Below are 24,756 nucleotides of genomic sequence, written 5' to 3'. Positions count from 1 at the left end.
CCCAAATCTGTTCTTTTGCCTATGGATCCCTTGGTGACCAATCTGCAACCTCTGCTGCTCAAATTGTTGTAGTCTCTATATTTAAATATCTAGAGGTACAAGTTACATCACAAGTGAGTAAATACAGTGGTGTGAAAAAGTGTTTGCCCCCTTCCTCATTTCCTGTTCCTTTGCATGTTTGTCACACTTAAGTGTTTCGGAACATCAAACCAATTTAAACAATAGTCAAGGACAACACAAGTAAACACAAAATGCAATTTGTAAATGAAGGTGTTTATTATTAAAGGTGAAAAAAAATCCAAACCATCATGGCCCTGTGTGAAAAAGTGATTGCCCCCCTTGTTAAAACATACTATAACTGTGGTTGTCCACACCTGAGTTCAATTTCTCTAGCCACACCCAGGCCTGATTATTGCCACACCTGTTCACAATCAAGGCATCACTTAAATAGGAGCTGCTTGACACAGTAAGGTCCACCAGAAGATCCTTAAAAGCTACACATCATGCCGAGACTCAAAGAAATTCAGGAACAATTGAGAAAGAAAGTAATTGAGATCTATCAGTCTGGAAAGGGTTATAAAGCCATTTCCAAAGCTTTGGGAATCCAGCAAACCACAGTGAGAGCCATTATCCACAAATGGCGAAGACATGGAACAGTGGTGAACCTTCCCAGGAGTGGCCGGCCGCCCAAAATTACCCCAAGAGCGCAGCGACCACTCATCCAAGAGGTCACAAAAGACCCCACAACAACGTCCAAGGAACTGCAGGCCTCACTTGCCTCAGTTAAGGTCAGCGTTCATGCCTCCACCATCAGGAAAAGACTGGGCAAAAATGGCCTGCATGGCAGAGTTCCAAGGAGAAAACCACTGCTGAGCAAAAAGAACATCAAAGCTCGTCTCAATTTCTCCACAACACATCTTGATGATCCCCAAGACTTTTGGGACAACATTCTGTGGACCGATGAGACAAAAGTGGAACTCTTTGGAAGGTGTGTCCAAGTATATCTGGCGTAGAAGGAACACTGCATTTCATAAAAAGAACATTATACCAACCGTAAAATATGGTGGTGGTAGTGTGATGGTCTGGGGCTGTTTTGCTGCTTCAGGACCTGGAAGACTTGCCGTGATAAAAGGAACTATGAATTCTGCTGTCTACCAAGAGATCCTGAAGGAGAATGTCCGACCATCTGTTCGTGTACTCAAGCTGAAACGAACTTGGGTTCTGCAGCAGGACAATGATCCTAAACACACCAGTAAGTCCACCACCGAATGGCTGAAGAAAAACAAAATGAAGACTTTGGAGTGGCCTAGCCAAAGTCCTGACCTGAATCCTATTGAGATGTTGTGGTATGACCTTAAAAAGGCCGTTCATGCTCGAAAACCCTCTAATGTAACTGAATTAGGACAATTCTGCAAAGATGAGTGGGCCAAAATTCCTCCAGGATGCTGTAAAAGCCTCATTGCACGTTATCGCAAACGCTTGGTTGCAGTTGTTGCTGCTAAGGGTGGCCCAACCAGTTATTAGGTTTAGGGGGCAATCACTTTTTCACACAGGGCCATGATGGTTTGGATTTTTTTTCACCTTTAATAATAAACACCTTCATTTACAAATTGCATTTTGTGTTTACTTGTGTTGTCCTTGACTATTGTTTAAATTGGTTTGATGTTCCGAAACACTTAAGTGTGACAAACATGCAAAGGAACAGGAAATGAGGAAGGGGGCAAACACTTTTTCACACCACTGTATGTGGAGAAGAATTTGGCCCCATTACTCAAACGGTTAGCCTACAACTTCTATAAAAAAAACTTATATATCCTACATTTTATTTGATACATAGGATTTGGTCTACTGTTCACCAAGAAAATCAGTATGAGGGATACACTCAATATATGCCCATATGGAAAAATTTACAATTGCCTGAAGTGGCGAAGCTTGAAAATTTTGATTTATGGAAAAAATTTGGCATTGTGCTACTCAGTCAACTCTATGATAATTGATAAGTTGGCAGTGAAGTATCATTTGTCCAATAAATAATTTTTTTCAATATTTACAGCTGCAGCATGCTTTGCAGAGTCAAGGAAAGACCTTTTTATTAAAATAAAATCCTTCATCAATTCTAGCTGTGGCAGTATTGGCAAGACGTGCTAAACAGGGACTCACAGGATGTATACTTCTATAAAAATAATAACTAGAACTAATTCACAAAAGGGTAGTTTTGGATGGTGGGTTAGAGACTAATGCCACCTACACACGACTGGACTATCCGGTTGACTTAGTCCGGAGGACAAACCTCCGGACTTTGAAGCGGAGGTCTGCCGGACTTCAAAACGAGCGGACCTGCCCACACACGACCGGACTTTTCCCGCGGACTAGGTGTGGCGGACAAACCGAACGGACTTGCCCACACACGGAGGAAAGTCCATTCATTTTGAATGCAGCTCCAGGTAGACGGGACTAGCGAAGGAAGTCAATGTCACCGCCTTCAGCGGCGAGATTGACACCTCACCAGCCCCATCACCTGTTATGGACTTAAAGGGGAAGCCCTACGCCAAAAAAAGTGCATGGGGGTCCCCCCAAAGTCCATATCAGACCCTTATCCGAGCACGCAGCCTGGCCGGTCAGGAAAGGGAGTGGGGATGAGCGAGCAGCCCCAAAAACCCCCAAAGCACCCTGTCCCCATGTTGATGAGGACAAGGGCCTCTTCCCGACAACCCTGGCTGTTGCCGCCTTCTCTTCTTCTTCCTCCTTGAGATGTTGACTCGACGCTCTCTCCGGCCACAATGACAGGGACGCGTTGTGTGGCGACTTATATAGGGACAATGGGCAGGGGTCACCGGTTGATGTCCCTGCCCCTTATGTCACAGTTCCAACATCCTCCGGGACTGTGACATCATAAGGGGCAGGTACATCACCCGGTGACCCCGCCCATTGTCCCTATATAAGTCGCCGCACAACGCTTCCCTGTCATTGCGGCCGGAGACAGCGTTGAGTCAACATCTCAAGGAGGAAGAAGAGGAGAAGAGAAGGCGGCGGCGACAGAAGACCGGGCCACCGCTAGTAAAAAAGCTGGAAGAAGAAAGCGGAGGCCTGGCAAGAAGAACCGAGGTAGTATTCTCAGGAAAACTACCAGTACATCGAGCTACACCAGAAAGGAAGAGGGAGATTAGGGAAGTAAACAAGTGGCTCAAAAGCTGGTGTAGTAAGGAGGGGTTTGGGTTCCTGGAGGACTGGGACGACTTCTCAGTCGATAACCGGTACTATAGAAGGGACGAACTGCACCTAAATGAGGAGGGTGCAGATCAGCTGGGATTAAGGATGGCCAAAAATTTAGAGGGGTTTTTAAACTAGGCGATGGGGGGGAGGGTTCAGAGATAGAGATAGTCAGCGTGGTAGGGTAACCAAAGCACATAAACCCAAGGTAAATATAGTAGCAAGTCCTAGTTGTAATCTTGGAACACCCAAAAGTATAGTATGTGACCGGTCAAAATATATTAATACATTAAAATGTTTGTTCACCAATGCCAGAAGTCTGCCAAGCAAAATCGGCAAGTTGGAAGCTCTGGTGCATCAGGAGAGCTATGATGTAATCGGTATTGCTGAAACTTGGCTTCATTCCTCACATGACTGGGCTATTAATATTCCTGGCTATGCACTCTTTCAGAAAGACAGAGTAAAAAGGAAAGGTGGAGGGGCCTGTCTATATGTGAGAAGTGATCTCAAAGCGAGTGAGGAATTGGACCTGGTGGACGGAGAGTGTGATGAGTCTGAGGCATTATGGGTGGAACTGCATACAGATGTGCGTAGTTCAAAGTTAATCATTGGAGTTTGTTATAGACCAACCAATGTTAATGAGGAGGTGGAGACTCAGCTCCTTGCACAGATAGAAAGGGCTGCAAGGGCTGGGACAGTGATAATAATGGGGGATTTTAACTACCCAGAAATTGACTGGGGTAATGGCACTGCTGGGACAGTTAAAGGGCAAAAATTTGTAAACCTATTACAGGACAATTTTATGGTCCAGTTTATTAAGGCTCCAACTAGGAATGATGCTCTGTTGGACCTGGTAATCTCAAACCATGCAGAACGTATTACTAATTTTCAGATAAAGGAACATCTGGGTAGCAGTGACCATAACATGATTTAATTTGATGTTAGCTGTAAGCAAAAATCACATACGGGAAAGATAAAAACACTTAATTTCAAGAGAGCAAATTTTTCAAGGATGAGGGCTGCTCTCCAGGACTTAGACTGGGAGAGAATATTGGCACCAATGGGCACATAACAGAAATGGGAATTCTTCAAAAAGACTGTTTGTGATCCCACGGCAAAGTATATTCCCATGGGCAATAAGTTTAAAAGGTTGAAAATAAAACCGATGTGGCTCACGGCCAAAGTTCAAAAAGCTATAAACTATAAAAAAAGAGCTTTTAAAAAATATAAAAATGAAGGAACGTTAGTGTCATTTAAATGTTACAAGGAATATAACAGAATATGTAAAAAGGAATTCAAGGATGCAAAAATTCAAAGTGAAAGACAGATTGCAAAAGATAGTAGGACAAACCCGAAGAAATTCTTCAAATATATTAATAGTAAAAAGGTTAAGTCTGATCATGTAGGCCCTTTGCAAAATAACCTGGAGTGGGTGACTGGGGACAAAGAGAAGGCTAACTTATTAAATACTTTCTTCAGCTCTGTGTATACAAAAGAGCATAGGGGAGCTCATATCCATAATGGGGGTGGTGCTGACGCAGCCCCAAATCCACAATGGCTCAAAAGTGATATGGTCCAGAAATATTTGGACAGAATAAAGGTGGATAAAGCACCTGGACCTGATGGCATCCACCCACGGATCCTAAAAGAATTGAGCTCTGTAATTTCAAAGCCATTGTATCTCATTTTTAGGGACTCATTAATGACAGGAATAGTACCGCTGGATTGGCGCAGGGCCAATGTGGTGCCTATATTTAAAAAGGGAACAAAGTCTTTACCAAGTAATTATAGACCTGTTAGTTTAACTTCTATAGTTGGGAAGATACTGGAGGGATTAATAAAGGACCACATAGACGAGTTCTTTCAGGAAAAAAATATTTTGAGCAACAGACAGCATGGATTCATGAAAGACAGAAGTTGTCAGACAAACCCAATTTCTTTTTATGAGGTGGTAAGTAAAACCTTGGACAGAGGGGTGCCGGTGGACGTGATATATTTGGATTTTGCAAAAGCGTTCGATACAGTTCCGCACACACGGCTCATGTGTAAGGTAAAGTCTACAGGTTTGGAAATATCAGTTTGTAAATGGATAGAAAACTGGCTAAAAGACAGAATTCAGAGAGTAGTGGTTAATGATTCTTACTCTGAATGGTCTAAGGTTATCAGTGGTGTACCCCAAGGTTCAGTGTTGGGACCCTTACTTTTTAATATCTTTATAAATGATATTGGGTCTGGGATCAAAAGTAACATTTCCGTGTTTGCAGATGACACCAAGCTATGCAGTGGAATAACGTCCTTACAGGATGTCTCCAATTTACAAGCCGACCTCAATGCTCTGTCTACTTGGGCGACTATGTGGCAGATGAGGTTTAATGTTGAGAAATGTAGGGGAGTGTGAATGAGTGAGGAGTGAGAGCATGGTGTAGCTCTCCGCCTCTCTACTCTGCCTTGCTTGAGCCTGCTGCTTTGACCCCTCACCACTCGGGCTGCTGGAGACTGGAGGAGCGGCCCGCCAACCTTGTTTCTGGGTGGTCCCCCTGCCTGTGCGGATGCCGCTCGTCTGGTCGGGCTGATCGGGCTTCGCCGCTTTCCGGGCTTCGGGAGCTGTTGGGCTGGGGTCGGTCTCGTTGCCGTGGCAAGCTATTGATGGAGAGGGGGCTGTGAGTCTCGCAGAGTATAACGCGAGATTTCGAGCGTCATCCGCATCCCTGCAACATCGCTTCTTGCTGCCGCTATGAGAGGAGGTCTCCTCACGCTGCCGCCCTTCACGCCACGCAGGTAACAACTTGCGCTACGAGACCTGTCGGTTGGCGTTCCAGGTCTATGCTGAGCTGAGGACTGTCCATAGAGAACCCTCTTAGCGGTATGGTTTTGTAATTACCTGCACATTTGGATGAAACTTGCTGCCCTGATTTAACTGATTTAATTATCTGAATAACATATAGGAGAGTGGTATCAAATAGATTGAAGGCATAGACCCCAATGCTATCTCATAGTTATCCTTTTTTTTTTTTCCTGCTGGACTGTACCGCCTCACTTGACTGTTTTGCGTTTATAACATTAGCTTGCATATAATTATTGCATACATCCTTTTTGCTGTTTGAGATATCCTGTTAGGGGTTAAAGTGATTGGAGATTACTTATCTTTTACGAAATGTTTTTTCCTCAGCTCATTTGCTTGTAATGTAACGTACTTCCGTACTGCTGTTCCCCTCTGTCTCGCTTTCTAAGACTCAAGTTTAAGTCGCATGCGATGCGTCCTATATAAATTGCCTCATATTTTGTTTACACTACGATCAAATAGTTCTGAGAAAGTTTTCAGCCTGTGGAGCTACCCCTCAGCTTATCGCTTTTAGCCTCCCTCCTTCCCAGGAGTGGGTTACTCTCAGATATTTTGGGTGGGAGTGCCACGGTGGTCTATTGAAGCCCTAGTGGGAAAAATCCCAGTTCTTATCCAAAGCTAATCCTGTCCAGGAAAAGATTTCCTGAAGAGCAACCTCCCTCGGAGGGGTCTCAAATCACCCGCTCGGCTAAGGATAAAGCCAATCATATGGCTCTGACTGCGGCCGCAAAACTAGAGCGATACGCACACCCGGGCCTGGTCTCACCCTCAAAGACAAGTAGCCAACAGAATATTCTACAGAATAAAGATTCTAAAAACTCGTCTGGAGACAGAAAGAGCCAAGGACATTCTGCGGCCAACTCTCTAACCCCATTGGTTTCTAAATCTGGTGGTGCTAAGGGATCAGCGGGAGGAAAAACTGTAGTAGTCAATCCAAACACAGAAGCGATCGATACGTCAGCTAGTAACTATACACTTGCAACTGCTATGCTGGAGGGGGAGCCTACATTAAGAGACATACTGAATGCGATTAAAGAATGTAAAGTCTCACTGTCTAGCTTTGATAGCCAATTGAGCTCTATTAAAGAGGAATTACTATCTATGAGACAAGAATTAAATAGGACTATTTTAAGGACCTCCGATCTTGAGGAACGTGTAGGTGTGATTGAGGACGAGCTGAGTCCTGTGAAGCAAGAAGTCGGATCTCTTAAAAATATGGTTGATAGCCATGCAGCTAAATTGGACGAGATGGAAAACAGGAGTCGAAGAAACAATATTAGGGTGTTAGGCCTCCCCGAGCAATGTGAGGGCGCTAATTTAATAGGTTTTTTAGAAGGGTGGTTTCGGAATCTCTTTGGGGCCACCGCTCTTAGTCCCCTATTCGCAATAGAACGTGCACATCGAACTCCAGCATGGGGGACCATCCTAGGCCCATATTGATTAAAGTGCTTAACTACCATGACAAAGTGTCCCTACTCCGGGAAGCCAGGGAGAAGGGTGACATCAGATGTGAGGGGGCTAGGGTCTCTTTATATCCTGATTTCTCCCCAGATCTCCAGAAACATAGAGCTGAATGAATTCCAGTCAAGCGCAGTATGATCAAGTATAAGTTAGATTACGCTCTCCTCTATCCAGCTCAACTGAGGGTAACAGCACTAGGTAGGACGCTTTTTTTTGATACTCTGAGGGAGGCAACCCAATGGCTAGAAGAAAATAAAAAAGAGTTATAGACCTATATAACTGGGCTGTTTTTCATGATTTAATAATTTTATTGTTTGTAATTTGCTGTGTAACTTGCACGTTCACTATATGTATAAAAACAAGGGGGGGGCTGCACTTTGAGGGATTGAAGATAACAGAATACTTATGGGTGAGTTTAGAGGGGTGCATTTGTGCCCCTCGTTTTGGGTTTGGTTGTTGATTGATGCTCTAAGTAGAGATAGTGTAAGTAAGAGGTGGATGAGGTGTAGGAAGGTCACGGGTCAACCCCTAGGGGAGAGCCCTGAAGGGCGAGATGGGAGGGTGGGGAGGGGGGTGGTTCTAAGTTTAGGGAAAGGGAGGGGTAAGGTGGGAAGGTTGGGAAACAGAGCACTAATATATGTATACACAAGATTAAGGATTTACCTCTTGGGAGGAGGTACCACAATTGGGGGGACAATAATTCAATTTATGTATTTGGGAAGGACACGAACGTAATTACGTGGGAAGGAGAAGGTCTTTTTTCTTACCTCTTTCTTTTTTCTTTTTCTCTGTTCTTTGTCGCAACCTGCTCACTACATAGGTTATTAGTACGTGATGCAGCCAAAAAGAATTAAGGTAATGTCATGGAATGTTCGGGGTTTGGGAGATCTGACCAAGAGAGCTGTGGTGCTATCAGCACTAGAGGGCCTAGGGCCCGGATTGCTTTGCTTACAGGAGACACATCTGATCACGGAGACGGTCCCGCTCCTGCGTGGCCGGAAATTCCAAACCCAATATCATTCGGTGTTTTCTTCATATGCAAGAGGGGAGAGCATTTTGATCGATAGGGAGGTTTTGTTTTCTTGCTATAATAGTCGTATAGACGCAAAGGGTCGTTACATTTTTTTATATTGCTGTATTGAAAATAACCCATATGTGATAGCAAATATATATGTTCCACCTCCATTTAAATTGGAGATTTTACACGAGTTAATATTATTTACAATAGATAAATCGAATATCCCTGTAATAGCAGTGGGGGATTTTAATGAAGTCTTGAATAAATTCTTAGATAGATTCCCAACGGTAGTCTCAACAACGGCAGGGAACGAGACGAGATTGTCTCGCTTTCTGTAGGAAGTGGGATTATGCGACTCGTGGCGTACCCGGTACCCATTAGAGCGACAATATTCTTGTTTTTCAACGTCTTTTCTTACTTTATCTAGACTGGATATGGCCCTGGTGAATAGCCAAGCTTTGGCCTTGGTGGAGGCAGTACAATATGACCCAAGGGGGATTTCAGACCATTCCCCTTTAACATTGACGCTTATTGTGGGGAATAAGCAATACCCTGGGCAATGGAAAATTGATCCTTGATGGTTAGAGATGCTGGACAATCCAGAGCGTTTAATAATCGAACTGAAATACTTTACTCAGATTAATGCGGGTACTGCACCGGCGGGAGTAATTTGGGACTCACTAAAAGCTTTTTTAAGGGGACTCTTTATCCAGCAAATTGCTGGAAATAAAGCTAAGATGAGGAACCAGGAAGAGCAGGCCAGGAAGGCAGTACTAGGGGCAGAACAGCAGTATATTATTAGCCCAACCCCATTTACTCAGAAAGTATGGATAGAAAAGCAGCAAGACTACACGATGACTATCAGGACAAAGATAGATAATAGATGTATACTTCAGAGACAGGTGAATTTTGGGGAGGGTGAAAAAGTGGGTCGCTTATTGTCTCTATTGGTTAAAACAAACACTGCCCCGTCAACGGTATCAGCGGTCAGGACCCCACAGGGGGAGATCACTTCTGATCCTACTATGATTAAAAATATATTTCACCATTATTATCAATCTCTATATAAATCTCAGAGGGGGGGAGAGGGGGGAACGGCGGTTAAATTTTTAGGAAATATAAGTATACCAACATTATCAGTAGAAGATTTTATGGCAATGGAGGCCCCAATAACAATTGATGAACTTCGTAAAACGGTGGCGGAGATGCCCAATCTAAAATCACCAGGACCTGATGGGCTCCCTATTGAGGTTTATAAGAAATATGGCGAGGTCCTGCTGCCAGAGTTGCTGGAGGAATTGACCCAGGCTTTGGAGGCGGGGACGCTCGCTGCCTCCCTCAATGCTGGAAGCTAATATAGTGGTTCTCCCCAAGGGGGGAAAGACCCTATGGATCCCGCTTCGTATCGTCCGATTTCGCTGCTTTGCACTGACGTAAAGATCCTAGCGAAAATACTGGCAACACGCTTAAAAAAGTTTATTCACACGCTCATCCATCCTGACCAGTCGGGATTTATCCCGAACAGGTCTACCAGCATTAATATACGTAGAGCCCAGTTGAATGTCCAGATTCCGGTAGACGATGGAGGCCCCAGGGCAATACTAGCCTTGGATGCAGCCAAGGCTTTTGATTGTCTTGAGTGGGAATATTTGTTTGAAGTACTTACTAGATTTGGGTTGGGTCCAACTTTTATTAAATGGGTAAAAATGCTCTATACTAATCCAAGTGCAAAAATAAAAATTAATAACGAGTATTCTGATGCGTTTCAACTGGAACGAGGAAACGAGGCAGGGCTGTCCCCTTTCCCCCTTGCTTTTCATTCTGGCAATGGAGCCATTGGCTATAGCTATTAGGGCTAATCCAGACATTCAGGGATTTAGGAGAGGTCAGATGGAGGAAAAGATAGCATTATTTGCCGACGATATTTTGCTTTTTTTGGGAGAGGCTCAAGCTTCGCTGAAAGTGGCTATGAAAATGATTAGGGAATTTGGCCAAGTTTCTGGATTGACTATTAATTGGGATAAATCGGCACTACTTCCGATAGATATGGGGGCCATCAATGCAATACAAGATACTTTTAACTTGAAGGTGGTAGGGAAATTTAAGTACTTGGGGGTTTGGATGGCAAGGGATGTAAATGGGTATCTGGAAGATAACTTAGCCCCTCTTTTGTTGAAACTTAAAGACAAGGCAGATATTTGGAGCCGCCTCCCCATATCGATGGCGGGACGCTGTAACTTGGTTAAGATGGTTTGGCTCCCCCAAATTTTATACTTTCTCCATAACTCGCCTGTATGGATTAGCTCACGGTGGTTTAAGAAAATAGAATCTCTGTTTAGAGATTTTATATGGAAAAAGGGGCCGCCTAGGATTAGTCTACGGACGTTGCAGCTACCGTTGGAGGATGGGGGATGGCGGTTCCACATCCTAGGCTTTACTATTTGGCGGCACAGATGCAGCATCTAGCAGGAGCAGGAATATAAAGCGAGGGCTCGCCACGCCATAGCCTATTAATGCTAGGATTCCCTCACAATACACTTATTGAGGCCCTTGAGGCAAACTCGTTCGGTATAAGTTGCCCGACAATCAACCAGATTGTTAAACTCTGGAAAACAGTTAAGGTTATACTAGGATACCAGGGGGTATCCGTATTGGCCCCTTTATGGAATAATAGAAATCTGGCCGAAATAGCTAAAGTCGAAAGATGTAGGGAATGGGTGAACCAAGGTATAAACCATTTAATTCAAATATTCCAGGGTTCAGAAATTAAATTATTCAATAGCCTAAAATTGGAGTTCTCATTGTCGAACCGTGCCTTTTATAAATATCTCCAGGTTAGGCATGCAGTCCAGTCACAATTTGGACCTCAAAAGGTTCAATGGATTCAGATGCCTGTGTTGTCACAGATCATGTCCCAGGACACGCTCAAGGGACTGATTTCTTATATGTATGCTAGATTAGGGGATAAAACGTTTGATCATGAAGCCTTGCTTAAAAGTAGGAAAAAATGGGAGAACGATGTAGGCCCTCTGTCTAATTCCGATTGGGATCGGATAATTGACTATAGCACCAGAGTCTCGATCTCCCCTTCCCAGAAAGCTTCCCACCTTTTTTTTTTTCTATCAGGTGTATCATACCCCTAAGAAAATGTTCAAACTAGGATGGAGAAACAATGACCACTGCCCAAGATGTGGCATGACTGGCGATTTTATCCATATGTTCTGGAGGTGCCCGAAGTTATTTAGGTATTGGACGCAGGTTATAGACCAGATCAACAGAGTCTTTAATTTAACACTGAAAGCAACAGTCAGGACCTGTCTGTTGACTATTCCTGAGGATTTCACAATTCCCAACGATACTAAAATACCAGTGATTAGATGTCTCTTCCAAGCAAGGAAATTAATTGCTCAACAATGGCATTCACATCTAGGCCCATCAGTTGAAACCTGGACGGCAAACATAAAAACGACAATTGCTAATGAAAGGGTCTTCTTCACCAGACAGGGCAATGACAAGAAGTTTAGGAGTTTATGGGGTCTAGTCTGGGGAAGTTGGGTATTCTACTATAGGTGGACGGGTTGCAGTTTCTACACGGAAAATAGATTTTCCCTATGAATATCCGGTTTTCCTTTTTCTTTCTTTTTTTTCCTTCTTTATTATTTTTATACTTTTGTTCCTTCCTCCTTGCTGGCCTCTCCAGGAACCTGTTAGTTAACTCGCGAACGTTACTGGTACAGAATTGGAGAGAGGAGTGAGGAGATCATATTGTAATCATTTGTAATCATGTGTATGTGGGGATTTTGCAGGGATGGAGGGGGGCGGGGGGGGGGTGGGTGGAGAAAAATTTTAATTTAGCTAGGGGATGCCAGGGGAATAGGTATAGTTATGGCATACACTATGAGAAAGTTCATTTACTTTACTTGTTTGTATTTTATTAAATAATATGGAATATTTATGTGATCACAAGGAATTTTTTGTAAAAATTTATGCAATTAAATAAGCCACGATGATGTGAAACTATGAACAAGACATTAATGAGCGGCAAGCTGAATTTAGTCTCTGGCAAAAAAGTACTGATGTGGCAATAAAAATAAAAATAAAAAAAAATGTTAAAAAATGTAAAGTTATGCACTTGGGGGCTAAGAATATGCATGCATCATACATGCTAGGGGGGAGTACAACTGGGGGAATCCATAGTGTAGAAGGATCTGGGGGTTTTGATAGATCATAAGCTCAGTAATAGCATGCAAAACCAAGCTGCGGTTTCCAAAGCGAGCAAAGTCCTTTCCTGTATTAAGAGAGGTATGTACTCCAGAGAGAGATATCATTTTGCCCCTGTTCAAATCATTAGTAAGACCTCATCTGGAATATGCCGTTCAGTTTTGGGCACCAGTTCTCAAAAAGGATATTGGTGAACTGGAGAAAGTGCAGAGAAGGGCAACCAAACTGATAAGAGGCATGGAGGAACTCAGCTATGAGGAAAGATTAGAGGAATTAAATTTATTCACTCTTGATAAGAGGAGATTAAGGGAGGATATGATCAACATGTACAAATATATAAGTGGTCCATATAGGGAACTTGGTGTCGAGTTATTCACTTTACAGTCAACAAAGAGGACAAGGGGGCACTCTTTACGTCTAGAGGAAAAGAGATTTAATCTCCAAATACGGAAAGGTTTCTTCACAGTAAGAGCTGTGAAAATGTGGAATAGACTCCCTGCACAGGTGGTTCTGGCCAGCTCAGTGGATTGCTTTAAGAAAGGCCTGGATTATTTCCTAAGTGTACATAATATAACTGGGTACTAACATTTATAGGAAAAGTTGATCCGGGGAAAATCCGATTGCCTCTCGGGGGATCAGGAAGGATTTTTTTTTCCCCTGCTTTAGCAAATTGGATCATGCTCTGCTGTTTTTTTTTGCCTTCCTCTGGATCAACTGTGGGTATATGGGCTGGTATGATATTTATTATATATATTTTTTTGTGGTTGAACTGGATGGACTTGTGTCTTTTTTCAACCTGACTAACTATGTAACTATGTACCTGAAGAGGAGGACAAGACCCCTGAAGAGGGGGACAAGACTCACGAAGTCAGAAGAAGACCCCCGGACGGCGGCGGTGACAAAGAAAGGCGTGCTCCTCCGCTAGTAAAAGAGCAGAAGATAGTGGAGGAGTCCGGCGAGAAGACCCCCCAAGACGGAAGACCACCTGAGCTGTGCAATAAATTATTTTTAAAACATGTGTTGTGTTTTTTTTTTTTCACCAGGTGAATGGGTAGGGGTACATGGTACCCCAATACTCATTCACATAGGGTGGGGGGCCGGGATCTGGGGGCCTCATTCTTAAAGGGTGCTCCCGGATTCCGATAAGCCCCCACCTGCCGCCCCCGACAACCAACGGGCCGGGTTGTCGGGAAGAGGCCCTTGTCCTCATCAACATGGGGACAAGGTGCTTTGGGGTGGGGCTCAGGGCCCCCCTTCCCCAAAACACACCCCCACGTTGAGGGCACGTGGCCTGGTACGGCTCAGGAGGGGGGGGCGCTCGCTCATCCCCACCCCCTTTCCTGACCGGCCGGGCTGTGTGCTCAGAAAAGGGTCTGGTATGGACTTGGGGGGGACCCCCATGCCATTTTTTTTGGCGTAGGGCTTCCCCTTTAAGACCATACCAGGTGACGGGGCTAGCGAGGTGTCAATCTCACCGATGGAGGCGGCGACATTGACCTGCGCTAGTCTTGTCTACCTGGAGCCACGTTCAAAATGAACAGACTTTTCTCCGTGTGAGAAAGTCTGTTAATTTCAAAAGTCCGGTGGACTAGCACACAGACAGCCGGATTGTCCGCTGGACTGACGAGTCCGCCAGACTGACGAGTCCGCCAGACTTTTGGGAGCCCACACACGGGCAGACTGTCCGTCGGATAGTCTGATTGTGTGTACGTGGCATTAGAGACACTTAGTGATGAGGAGTGGAGGCAAGAATTAAAAAATTTATTTAGGGTATCCTTATCCTCTTCACAGTGCAGTCTTGGGGTAAAGCAAATACACCAAATTGTCCAAGATGTACCTCTGTCATAGGTACACTTAAACATATGCTGTGGCAATGTCCAAAATTGCATCACTACTGGGAGGGTGTATTTGATACTTTAAAATCCCTGCGTTTTACACAAATACAGCTTGAAATGCAAGCGATGTGGATGAGAACTATGTATATGGCTCGCAAACTTGTATTACAAAAATGGATATCGAATTACCCGCCAACGATAGATCAATGGATCAATGCAACTAATCTTAATTTAATATTAGAGGCGCGGACATATTAACATAGGAGGTGTCCTAAAAAAAATGTGAAAAAAATTTGGCAATGGTGGTTAGTCTCTAACTTCCCTAAGAAGTCAGCTGAGTAAATTAAGGATATGGAAAGTTAATTTTTAGACAGAATTCTGGAAGGAAATAAATATGAAAATCGGCAGCATCTACGGTAGTAATGTGTTGGAAAGGACTAAGTAATGATTGAAATAATGTTTGGTGAGTGCAGGTATGGAGTTTTTTCCCCCCCTCTTTTCTCTTTATCTGTGGATGGAATTTTGTTGGGTAACGTTTTATAAGTTTGTGCAATGATATAGTTCTTAGACCCTCTTTACCCTTGAGACCCCAAGTAGTGTTTAGAGGGGTCCCTTCACTTAATGATAAAATTGCTCCAAGTGTTTTGAATCCACCATCGAACCCCATTCCCTTTTTTCAGAATCTTTTTGGATTCCATCAGTGTAGGAAATGCCAAGTGCGTGCTATTAATGGCTGTCGACATCGAAATATCAGGGAGTTTACAGCCACCAGCTCTTCACGTACTTTTGAAGTGGTTTTCCACCCTCCTCCCAAAAAAAAACATTTGGATTTTTTTTTTTTACTCTAAAGGCTGTTGCTAGGGGGTCCCTCGTAGTCTGCCTCCTTCACTGCCTGGGCTCTTGACGTCACTTCCCATCGGCGCAGGAAGGGCTCAGCTCTGCCCCCTCCCTCTTGTCAATCATCTGGGACACGTGACAGGTTCCAGATGATTGCGCGGCGCTGCTCTCGCATGCACAGTGGGTGCCCGGCTGTGAAGCCACAGCCGGGCGCCCACAGTTACAATGCCGGCACTGCTGAACGGAGGGGGAGACGAGTGGGGCTTTGATCCCCCGCATTGCTGGACCCTGGGACAGGTAAGTGTCTGATTATTAAAAGTCAGCAGCTGCAGTATTTGTAGCTGCTGACTTTTATTTATTTTTTAAATGGGAACCCTGCTTTAAGATAAAACTCTTTATTACCTGTTCCACATCTGGGGTGGTTTATTTGTTACAATGCCCATGTGGACTCCAGCATGTGGACAGGACTAAGCGGGCCCTACAGGTCTAAATGGGAGTCTAAACAAACAAATTAACAGCATTAGGAAGGGCTTTCCAAAACATTTAGTGTCGAAACATTATGCGTTGGTACTCAAAAAGATTATAAGAACACCATATTTATGGCCATTGACAGATACAATCCACCAAGGAGGGGTGGCTCATTAGTAAGGGGGATCTCACAGCTCAAAATGAAATGGATTTTCAAGGTTGGATGTTTTTCCCTTTGGGCCTCAGTGTGGATGTAGATGCCTTTGTAGACAATTCATAGTCAATATACTCTAGGAGTTAACTTTATTTAGAGTAATACCACCTGTAGATGAAATGTAACATATCGACTAAATTTGTCTAACTTTGGTGAAATGTAATAGAAATATTTCTGACCAGGTTTTGGAACATATATTGTATGTACTATAATGTACACTTTTGAGGTATTATCTCGACCCCAAGAGGGTATTTATCCAGCTTCAAATCAAAAGGAATTATATTGAATCAAAGGTTATGTTTCCATCTGCAGATGCGTATAAGTTTGTGGAACATAAAAACTCTCTAGTTCATTATTTCACGATGTTTAATGTATTTTTTATTTATCTTTTCTACCTTTTAAAATTCAAAATCTAAAAGTATCTTTTGTGTGATTAACCATATCCCTCAGGATGATTCCGATATACAACTTTGTGGAGATGTGCACTATGCAGTGCTTCCTGTAAAGGTCAGTAGTGGAGTGTCCGTTGGTGGACATTCTGCTTACTGCCGGGTCTAATTATGCTATATTTGTGGACATTCTGATCACTTCCGGGTCTAATTATGCAACAATCTTCTTTAATGTTCGACTTTGGAAGTGACCCAGTTGCTAGATAATTGTAAAAAAATATTTTGCTCTCTTAAAATTGTAATTTTTGTTCTTTATAAATTTAACAATAGGGAATCGCATTAGAGGCAGCTGGCGTGGCACTCAGACTCTGTGCTTGCAGCAACCCTCTACAGTTTTTGCTGAGACACCAGGCACGAGGAGTAGGGGCACTTAAATTTCATGGGAAAACACTCAGGGGGAGGTCCCTGTTAGGTAGTCTTTACAATCATCTCGCTTTCATAATTTATTTTAAAAGTTTGCATGCGTCTTCTTATGCATCATAATCAAGAGATAAGACAAAATAAAGATGATTCAAAATTGACTTGAATAAAGCAAACTTCCTGCCTAGAAATAAAAAAAAAAGATGATATCTATGCTGCACGTTTTCTTACAATATATTTATGTTATGCATATCAGTTGGGCGCGACTCTGTTCTAGCTTATGTTGTTTTTTGTGATAGCACAATAAGAGGATAATATGCAACCGGTCTAAACAACGTGGCATGTTCACCAATGCCAGGAGTCTGGCGGACGAGATGGGTGAACTAGAGATACTGTTGTACGAGGAGGATTTGGACTTTGTGAGAATTTCAGAGACCTAGTTCAACAGTTCTCATGATTGGCTGGAAAACATTCAAGGGTATACCCTTTATCGCAAGGATAGAGAAGGTAAAAAAGGGGGAGGGGTATGCCTATATATCAAGGATAATGTACAAACGAATGTGAGAGAGGATATCACTAAGGGAGCTAGGGAGGAGGTGGAATCCTTATGGGTAGAGCTTCAAAGGGATGAAGCTAAGGGGAAAATAATACTGGGAGTATGCTATAGGGCCCCCTAACCTGAGGGAGGAAGGGGAGACAGATCTCCTATCATAATTTGGATTAGCAGCAAGGATGGGAAGTGTTATCATAATGGGGAATTTTAATTATCCAGACATAGACTGGGCGGAGGGAACCGCGCATTCATCTGAAGCTCGCCAGTTCCTAAATGTCTTGCAGGACAATTTTAGGGACCAAAACACATCCCTGGGAATTACAGACCAGTTAGCCTAATATCAATAGTATGTAAACTCTTGGAGGGGATAAGGGACTATATACAAGATTTGTAATGAGAACGGTATCATTAGCAGTAATCAGCATTCATGAAGAATCGTACTTGCCAAATCTATTAACCTTCTATGAGGAGGTTAGTTGCCATCTAGATAAAGGCCGGACCGTAGACGTGGTGTATCTTAATTTTGCAAAAGCATTTGACACAGTTCCACATAAACGTTTACTGTACAAAATTAGGTCCGTTGGCACGGACCATAGGGTCAGTACATGGATTGAAAAACTGGCTACAAGGGTGAATTCAGAGTGTGGTGATAAATGGGGAGTACTCAGAATGGTCAGGGGTGGGTTGTGGGGTCCCCCAGGGTTCTGTGTTGTGACCAATCCTGTTTAATTTGTTCATAAACGACCTGGAGGATGGGGTAAACTGTTTAATCTCTATTTGCAGTAGAAACTAAGCCAAGCAGGGCAATAACTTCTCCGCAGGATGTGGAAACCTTGCAAAAAGATCTGAACAAATTAATGGGGTGGGCAACTACATGGCAAATGAGGTTCAATGTAGAAAAATTTAAAATAATGCATTTGCGTGGCAAAAATATGAATGCAATCTATACACTGGGGGAATCTAGGATGGAAAAGGACCTGGGGGTCCTAGTAGATGATAGGTTTAGCAATGGCATGCAATGCCAAGCTGCTGCTAACAAAGCAAACTGAATATTGGCATACATTAAAAAGGGGATTAATTCCAGAGATAAAACGATAATTCTCCCACTCTACAAGACTCTGGACTGGCCACACCTAGAGTATGCTGTCCAGTTCTGGGCACCAGTCCTCAGGGAGGATGTACTGGAAATGGAGCGAGTACAAAGAAGGGAAACAAAGCTAATAAAGGGTCTAGAGGATATTAGTTATGAGGAAAGGTTGCGAGCATTGAACTTATTTTCTGTGGAGAAGAGACACTTGAGAGGGGATATGATTTCAATATACAAATAACATACTGGTGACCCCACATCAGGGATAAAACTTTTTCGCAGAAGGGAGTTTAACAAGACTTGTGGCCACTCATTAAAATTAGAAGAGGAGAGGCTTAACCTTAACCACTTCAGCCCCGGACCAATTGTCAGCCTAAGGACCAGAGGTCTTTTTACAATTTCGCACTGCACTGCTTTAACTGGTAATTGCGCGGTCATGCAATGTTGTACCCAAACTAAATTTGCGTCATTTTCTTCCCACAAATAGAGCTTTCTTCTGATGGTATTTGATTGCCTCTGCGATTTTTATTTTTTGCGATATAAATGGAAAAAGACCGAAAATTTCGAGAAAAAAATATATTTTCTACTTTATGTTATAAGAAAAATCGAATAAACTCAATTTTAATCATACATTTAGGGCAAAATTTATTCAGCCACATGTCTTTAGTAAAAAAAAATGTCAATAAGCGTATATTTATTGGTTTGCGCAAAAGTTATAGCGTCTACAAACTAGAGTACATTTTCTGGAATTTACACAGCTTTTAATTTATGACTGCCTATCTCATTTCTTGAGGTGCTAAAATGGCAGGGCAGTACAACCCCCCCCCCCCCCAAATGACCCCATTTTGGAAAGTAGACACCCCAAGGAAATTGCTGAGGGGCATGTTGAGCCCATTGAATATTTTTTTTTTGTCCCAAGTGATTGAATAATGACACAAAAAAAAAAAAAAGTTTACAAAAAGTTGTCACTAAATGATATATTGCTCACATATGCCATAGTTATAGTTGGAATTGCACCCCAAAATATATTCTGCTGCTTCTTCTGAGTACGGGCATACCACATATGTGGGACTTTTTGGGAGTCTAGCCACGTACGGCACCCCGAAAACCAATCACTGCCTTCAGGATTTCTAAGGGTGCAAATTTTTGATTTCACTCCTCACTACCTATCACAGTTTCGAAGGCCATAAAATGCCAAAATAGCACAAACCCCCCCCCAAATGACCCATTTTGGAAAGTAGACACCCCAAGCTATTTACTGAGAGGCATGTTGAGTCCATGAAATATTTTATATTTTGCTACAAGTTGCAGGAATTTTACAATTTTTTTTTTTTGCACAAAGTTGTCACTAAATGATATATTGCTCACACATGCTATGGGCATAAGTGAAATTACACCCCAAAATAAATTCTGCTGCTTCTCCCGAGTACGGGCATACCACATGTGGGGGACTTTTTGGGAGCCTAGCCATGTATGGGACCTCGAAAACCAAGTACTGCCTTCTGGATTTAAATATAAAACGCTACCAAAAAAAACTGTTAGTGGTCGCAGGGATTAGGCCTGACTCTGTGAACGCTGCAGTTATGTGTTTAGTGTTTTGTAAGTGACAGTGATCGATCGATACTGCACTTGGGTGGGCTGGGCGGAGGGGCAAAACGCAGGTGCCAGCAGGTATCTCGGCTGATCCCGCTAACAATGCGTTTTTTTGGAACCCTAAACTGCTGGGGACGCTAGTATAGATCTGATCAGATCAGATCAGATATTGATCTGTTCAGATTGTATACCACTACGGGAGGTGTATGCTTTGCGCGTGGGTGTTAGCGCTACTGGCACTAACCTAGCGCTGCCTGGGGCAACGCAGACCCTGACCCTAAAACCTAATTGATATCACCTGCCGGGTGATCAGGGGGTTAAACCTTTATTGGGTAATAAATGGTGGGTGCCCTGATGCTATAAAAAGCAAACTAACTAACCAGAGTCCCCCGTAACACTTATACGGTGATCACTGGTGAAAGGGTTAACTAGGGGCAATCAGGGGGTTAAAATCTTTATTAGGTTGTATATGGGGTCCCTGCCGCTATATAAAAACCTGACGGGAAACCTAAATAACTAACTGGCTAACCAGCGTCACCAGTGGCACTTATACGGTGATCGCTGGTGAAAGGGTTAACTAGGGGCAATCAGGGGGTTAAAACCATTATTGGGTAGTATATGGAGGTACCTAGCGCTATAAAAACCTGGCGGTGAACCTAAAAAAATAACTAGCTACCTAGCGGCACTAGTGACACTAATGCAGCGATCAGAAAAATGATCGCTTAGTGACACTGGCAAAAGGGGGTGAAAGGGTTAACTCTAGGGGCAATCAGGGGGTTAAACCTTTATTGGGGGGGTAGGGGGCTACCCTGGACCTAACACTAACTGCCCTGACAGTTTTTACTGTCACAACTGACACTAAATGCAGTGATCAGTAAATAAATGATCACTGCAATCAGTGACACTGTGACTGGGAGGGGGGGGGGTTCGGGGGGGATTTGTGTGCCTATGTGTACTTACATGTCAGTGTAGTGTTGGTGCACACTTACTTTCTCTGTTCTCCTCGCAGTCCGTTCAAAAAGACCGCCCCGAGGAGAATGACATCACTTCCTCCCTGCCTGTGTTTACTATACACAGCGGGGGAAGCTTCTCATTCGCCAGGAGCAATCGAGAGGGGATGGCCAGAAACCAACGGCCATCCCCTCATCCCAGATCGCTCCTGCAGCGAAACGGACCCCCTCCCGCTGGAAGGCGAGCACCTACATGTATGTACTTGTGCCTGTCGGTGCCATTGCGCCGACGTACATTGCCATGCGGCGGTCCTTAAGTGGTTAAACTACGTACAGGGGTTCTTTACTGTAAGAGCGACAAGGATGTGGAATTCCCTTCCACAGGTGGTGGTGTCAGCAGGGGGCATTGAGAGTTTCAAGAAACGATCAGATAAGCACCTGAACGACCGCATTACAGGGATATACAATGTAATACTGGCATATCATACACATAAGTTGGATTTGATGGACTTATGTCTTTTTTCAACCTCGCCTACTATTTAACTATGTAGCACACATTTTGAGTTGCTGTTTATTTTAATTTTCATTCATTAATCTTTTATTCTGGAAGCGTGTTTTTTCTCCTATATAAACATTTTAGAATGTTTTATGTGTTTTTCTTCTGTGTTATAATGAAAAAACTTAATAGAAATAATTAGATTGAAAAAGAAGAAGTAGAGGCTCTTCTGAAAGAGGGTTTTGGAATCTACCACTGTGTTAAGAGGAACCTTCCCTAATGTGACATTTTTAATGCAGAGATGGCTGTATTAAATCTTAGTTATCTGAAAAATTGTGACAGTTGCAGAAAAATCTGTCTTTACCAGGTAGGCTGCTTGTTGCATGCCTGAAACAAAACTAGAGACGGGTGCAAGGAAAGCTTGAGATTGAGTGTTGTGGGGCCTTGACTGGTCAAAGGGAAAACCTGAGTTTTTGTCATGGTTTCTTTTTGCCTGATTTCCTGCCATAGCTACAGGTAAGGGTAATCCCCTGAGTACTCACTGAGTAGTGTGCAGGATATAGGATGCAAAGGAGAATGCAACACGGCCTGGACTGTTCTGTAACAAAGTCCTCATGGCGAATGTATGGGAGGAAGCAAGTGAATACTTATAAGGGCTCTAGAGTTGTTTGATGATAAAGTGCACAACCTGTGGTGTGATGTAGCACCTGGTCATTCACCTAAAACTAAGCTCTGACTGATTGCGTTTTAGTGCCAAGTTTTAAAAGTATACACTGAAAAGCGAATACATTCCAAATTCAGCCTTGGTTTTTACAGTAACAGAGATAAAAAGGGGACTGTTTTACCTGTCTACAACACTGGTCCCTATATAGGCTCCAGGCTTTGCCTATCATAGTGGGCATACATGCAGAGGGATCTTCAGGGTCTGGGTTTCATAGGGGCGAACCACGATTCTGGACCTATATACAGTAGTACCCAGCAGCTGACCACACGTATTGCACAAAGTGCTGAGGTGAGGGACCATGAAGGATCCAGTGCCCAAAACAACGTTACAGTCGATCCCCCATTTCATAATATACACATTTTAAAGCAAACAAATGTTTTTTGCACGCTCCATAAAACATCAGAAGCATGCAAGACAGTTCAACAAACACCCAGCAAGTAACTTCTAAAATAAAGTTTAATTATTAACCATGTAGATGTATTTTTGTGTGTTATATATAACAAACACCAGGAAAAAAAAGATTTTTCTGTAAGACATGTTTTTGTTTTTTTACCCATAAAACATTAACAAACAAAAGCCAAAACCTGGAAAGATGTGAGTAGGCAGCAATATATTTTGGCTGTTAGATGAGTCATGGTTAAAGTGTGAAAAACTGAATGTAAATTGGCCAGGTGCTGTCTTACAGTAGATAAAGAAAGTAACACAAGCACATGTGGAATTCAAAGACTATCCTCTGAAGTCCTTTTTGGAGATTCCTGGATATTGATATCTTGATATGAAATTTCTAGAAGGCAAAAAATAGTCCGCTTTTGTACATAAGATGGCAGTCTACTTGGGCCTATTGCAGTTGCAAGGTTTATCTGGCTGCAACTCATAAGCTTTACCAGAAAAGGGGGCTTTTCCAAGATTTACACTTATTAGGCTGTATAGGAGGCCTTAAAACCTGTAATATTCTGGCAGACTTGCTAGTGGCAGGACTTGTTTGATATATATTTTCAGATCTGTAAAGATGTAACAAATGGTCCACAATGCTGATTTCAGAGGACTTTCAGATTTTACACATCCCAAAGGCGCTCCTGTAAAAAATGATGAGCTGAGGATTATAAATCATGTAGGAGTGCTCCTTCTCATCTTCAGATTAGGTCCATTAGGATATCATCCTCCATGACACTTTGAGTCTGCACCTGCTGCAGTCCTGGCTGGGGAACAGGTCCACGAGGTCCTGTGTTCATCATTACCCCTGAAACAATATGAATTAAAGTAAACATGGGGAAATTTATGGAAAATATTTAGCTTTTCACCAACATTCCATGATTACCTAGTAGTTCAATTCACTCAGAAACAGAAAATAGATTTTTAAAAATTCTAAATTGGAACGCACCTAACAGATACAAAAGTTATATATTTACATACAAATGTTATCCAGCTATGTAGTTAAAATGCATGTTTACAAAACATTTTAAAGTGGTTGTAAACCCACGATCCCAAAAAAACAACAACCCTGCAAAGGCATAATGATCTAGTATGCATAGCATACTAGTTCATTATAAATTACCATGCAGCGGTCCTTGTACCCCGCTCCGGCCGGCAACATCGCTCCCGGAGTTATTTTTGGGTACCACGGGCTCCGTCGCAATGACGTCACTCATGCATGCGCGTGGGAGTCACCGGTAATGGCACACTCACTGAAGCTACGGCACCGTATGTGCCATTGCTTCAGTGTGCATATGCCGATGACATTGGCACATGCAGATACACTGGATATCTCCTAAACCGTGCAGGGTTGACAACCACTTTAATCCTTTTTAATTAAGTAGGGAAGGATTAGGATCTGTCATTTTTTTTTTATTTCTGTATGTGTGTGTCCGCTGAGGGGATTCATCCCATTATTTTTACTGATAAGAAAGCAAGAGAAAACAGTTAGAGTTGTCACTAGAGCAAGCGGTGAAGGTCTAAGAAGGGAATTCTCCTCACTTTGGGGATACTTCCTTTCATTTCATGCTGCATTTCCAGGACAGAAAGTGAAATTGCCTCCAAAGGGCCACAGAAAAGAAAAATTGATAGGGGTGTTAACCCTCCTTTGTTATGTCCAAAATGAATCCAAAACTTTTTTCTTTACATAGACCATACACATATCACAGAGTTATAGTCTTCAAAAATATTTCCGTCTATGGTTAGTGTTGGTAAGTTCACTCATGTAAACGTGTGCCTAATGTGACAAGAGGAAGATGACTCCTAAAAACAGGTGTAACATGCTGCAATTGGTGGAGTTAGCCTTTACATCTAAGAATATATGCATGCAGATATCACAAATTCTAAAACAGCACATAACAAAATTGCTTCATGAATATCACTTGTCTAAACTGAATTAGAAATGTTAAGGGATAATTTATGATTTACATAGTATAGCAGCAGATAAAGAAAAGAGATATATGAAT

At 42.8% G+C, this 24,756-nt stretch overlaps 1 protein-coding gene across 4 annotated transcripts in view; it reads right to left on the bottom strand.

The window, feature by feature from the left end:
* Positions 1-22,756: 22,756 nt before the first annotated feature.
* The window catches only part of MED25 (mediator complex subunit 25), a 474,735-nt gene continuing 472,735 nt past the window's right edge, over positions 22,757-24,756 (bottom strand). For all 4 annotated transcript variants that reach the window (XM_077457089.1, XM_077457091.1, XM_077457090.1 and 1 more), the window contains one exon: positions 22,757-23,558. In XM_077457089.1, the coding sequence (XP_077313215.1) occupies positions 23,452-23,558 (107 nt within the window). In that variant the 3' untranslated portion in view covers positions 22,757-23,451. The remainder of the gene's footprint in view (positions 23,559-24,756) is intronic.

The sequence above is a fragment of the Lithobates pipiens genome, unplaced genomic scaffold (genome assembly GCF_037356315.1).
Source record: "Lithobates pipiens isolate NorthernLeopardFrog02 unplaced genomic scaffold, aLitPip1_a1.2 Scaffold_27, whole genome shotgun sequence".
Taxonomy (NCBI): domain Eukaryota; kingdom Metazoa; phylum Chordata; class Amphibia; order Anura; family Ranidae; genus Lithobates; species Lithobates pipiens.
This window is presented reverse-complemented; position numbering and strand designations above follow the sequence as displayed.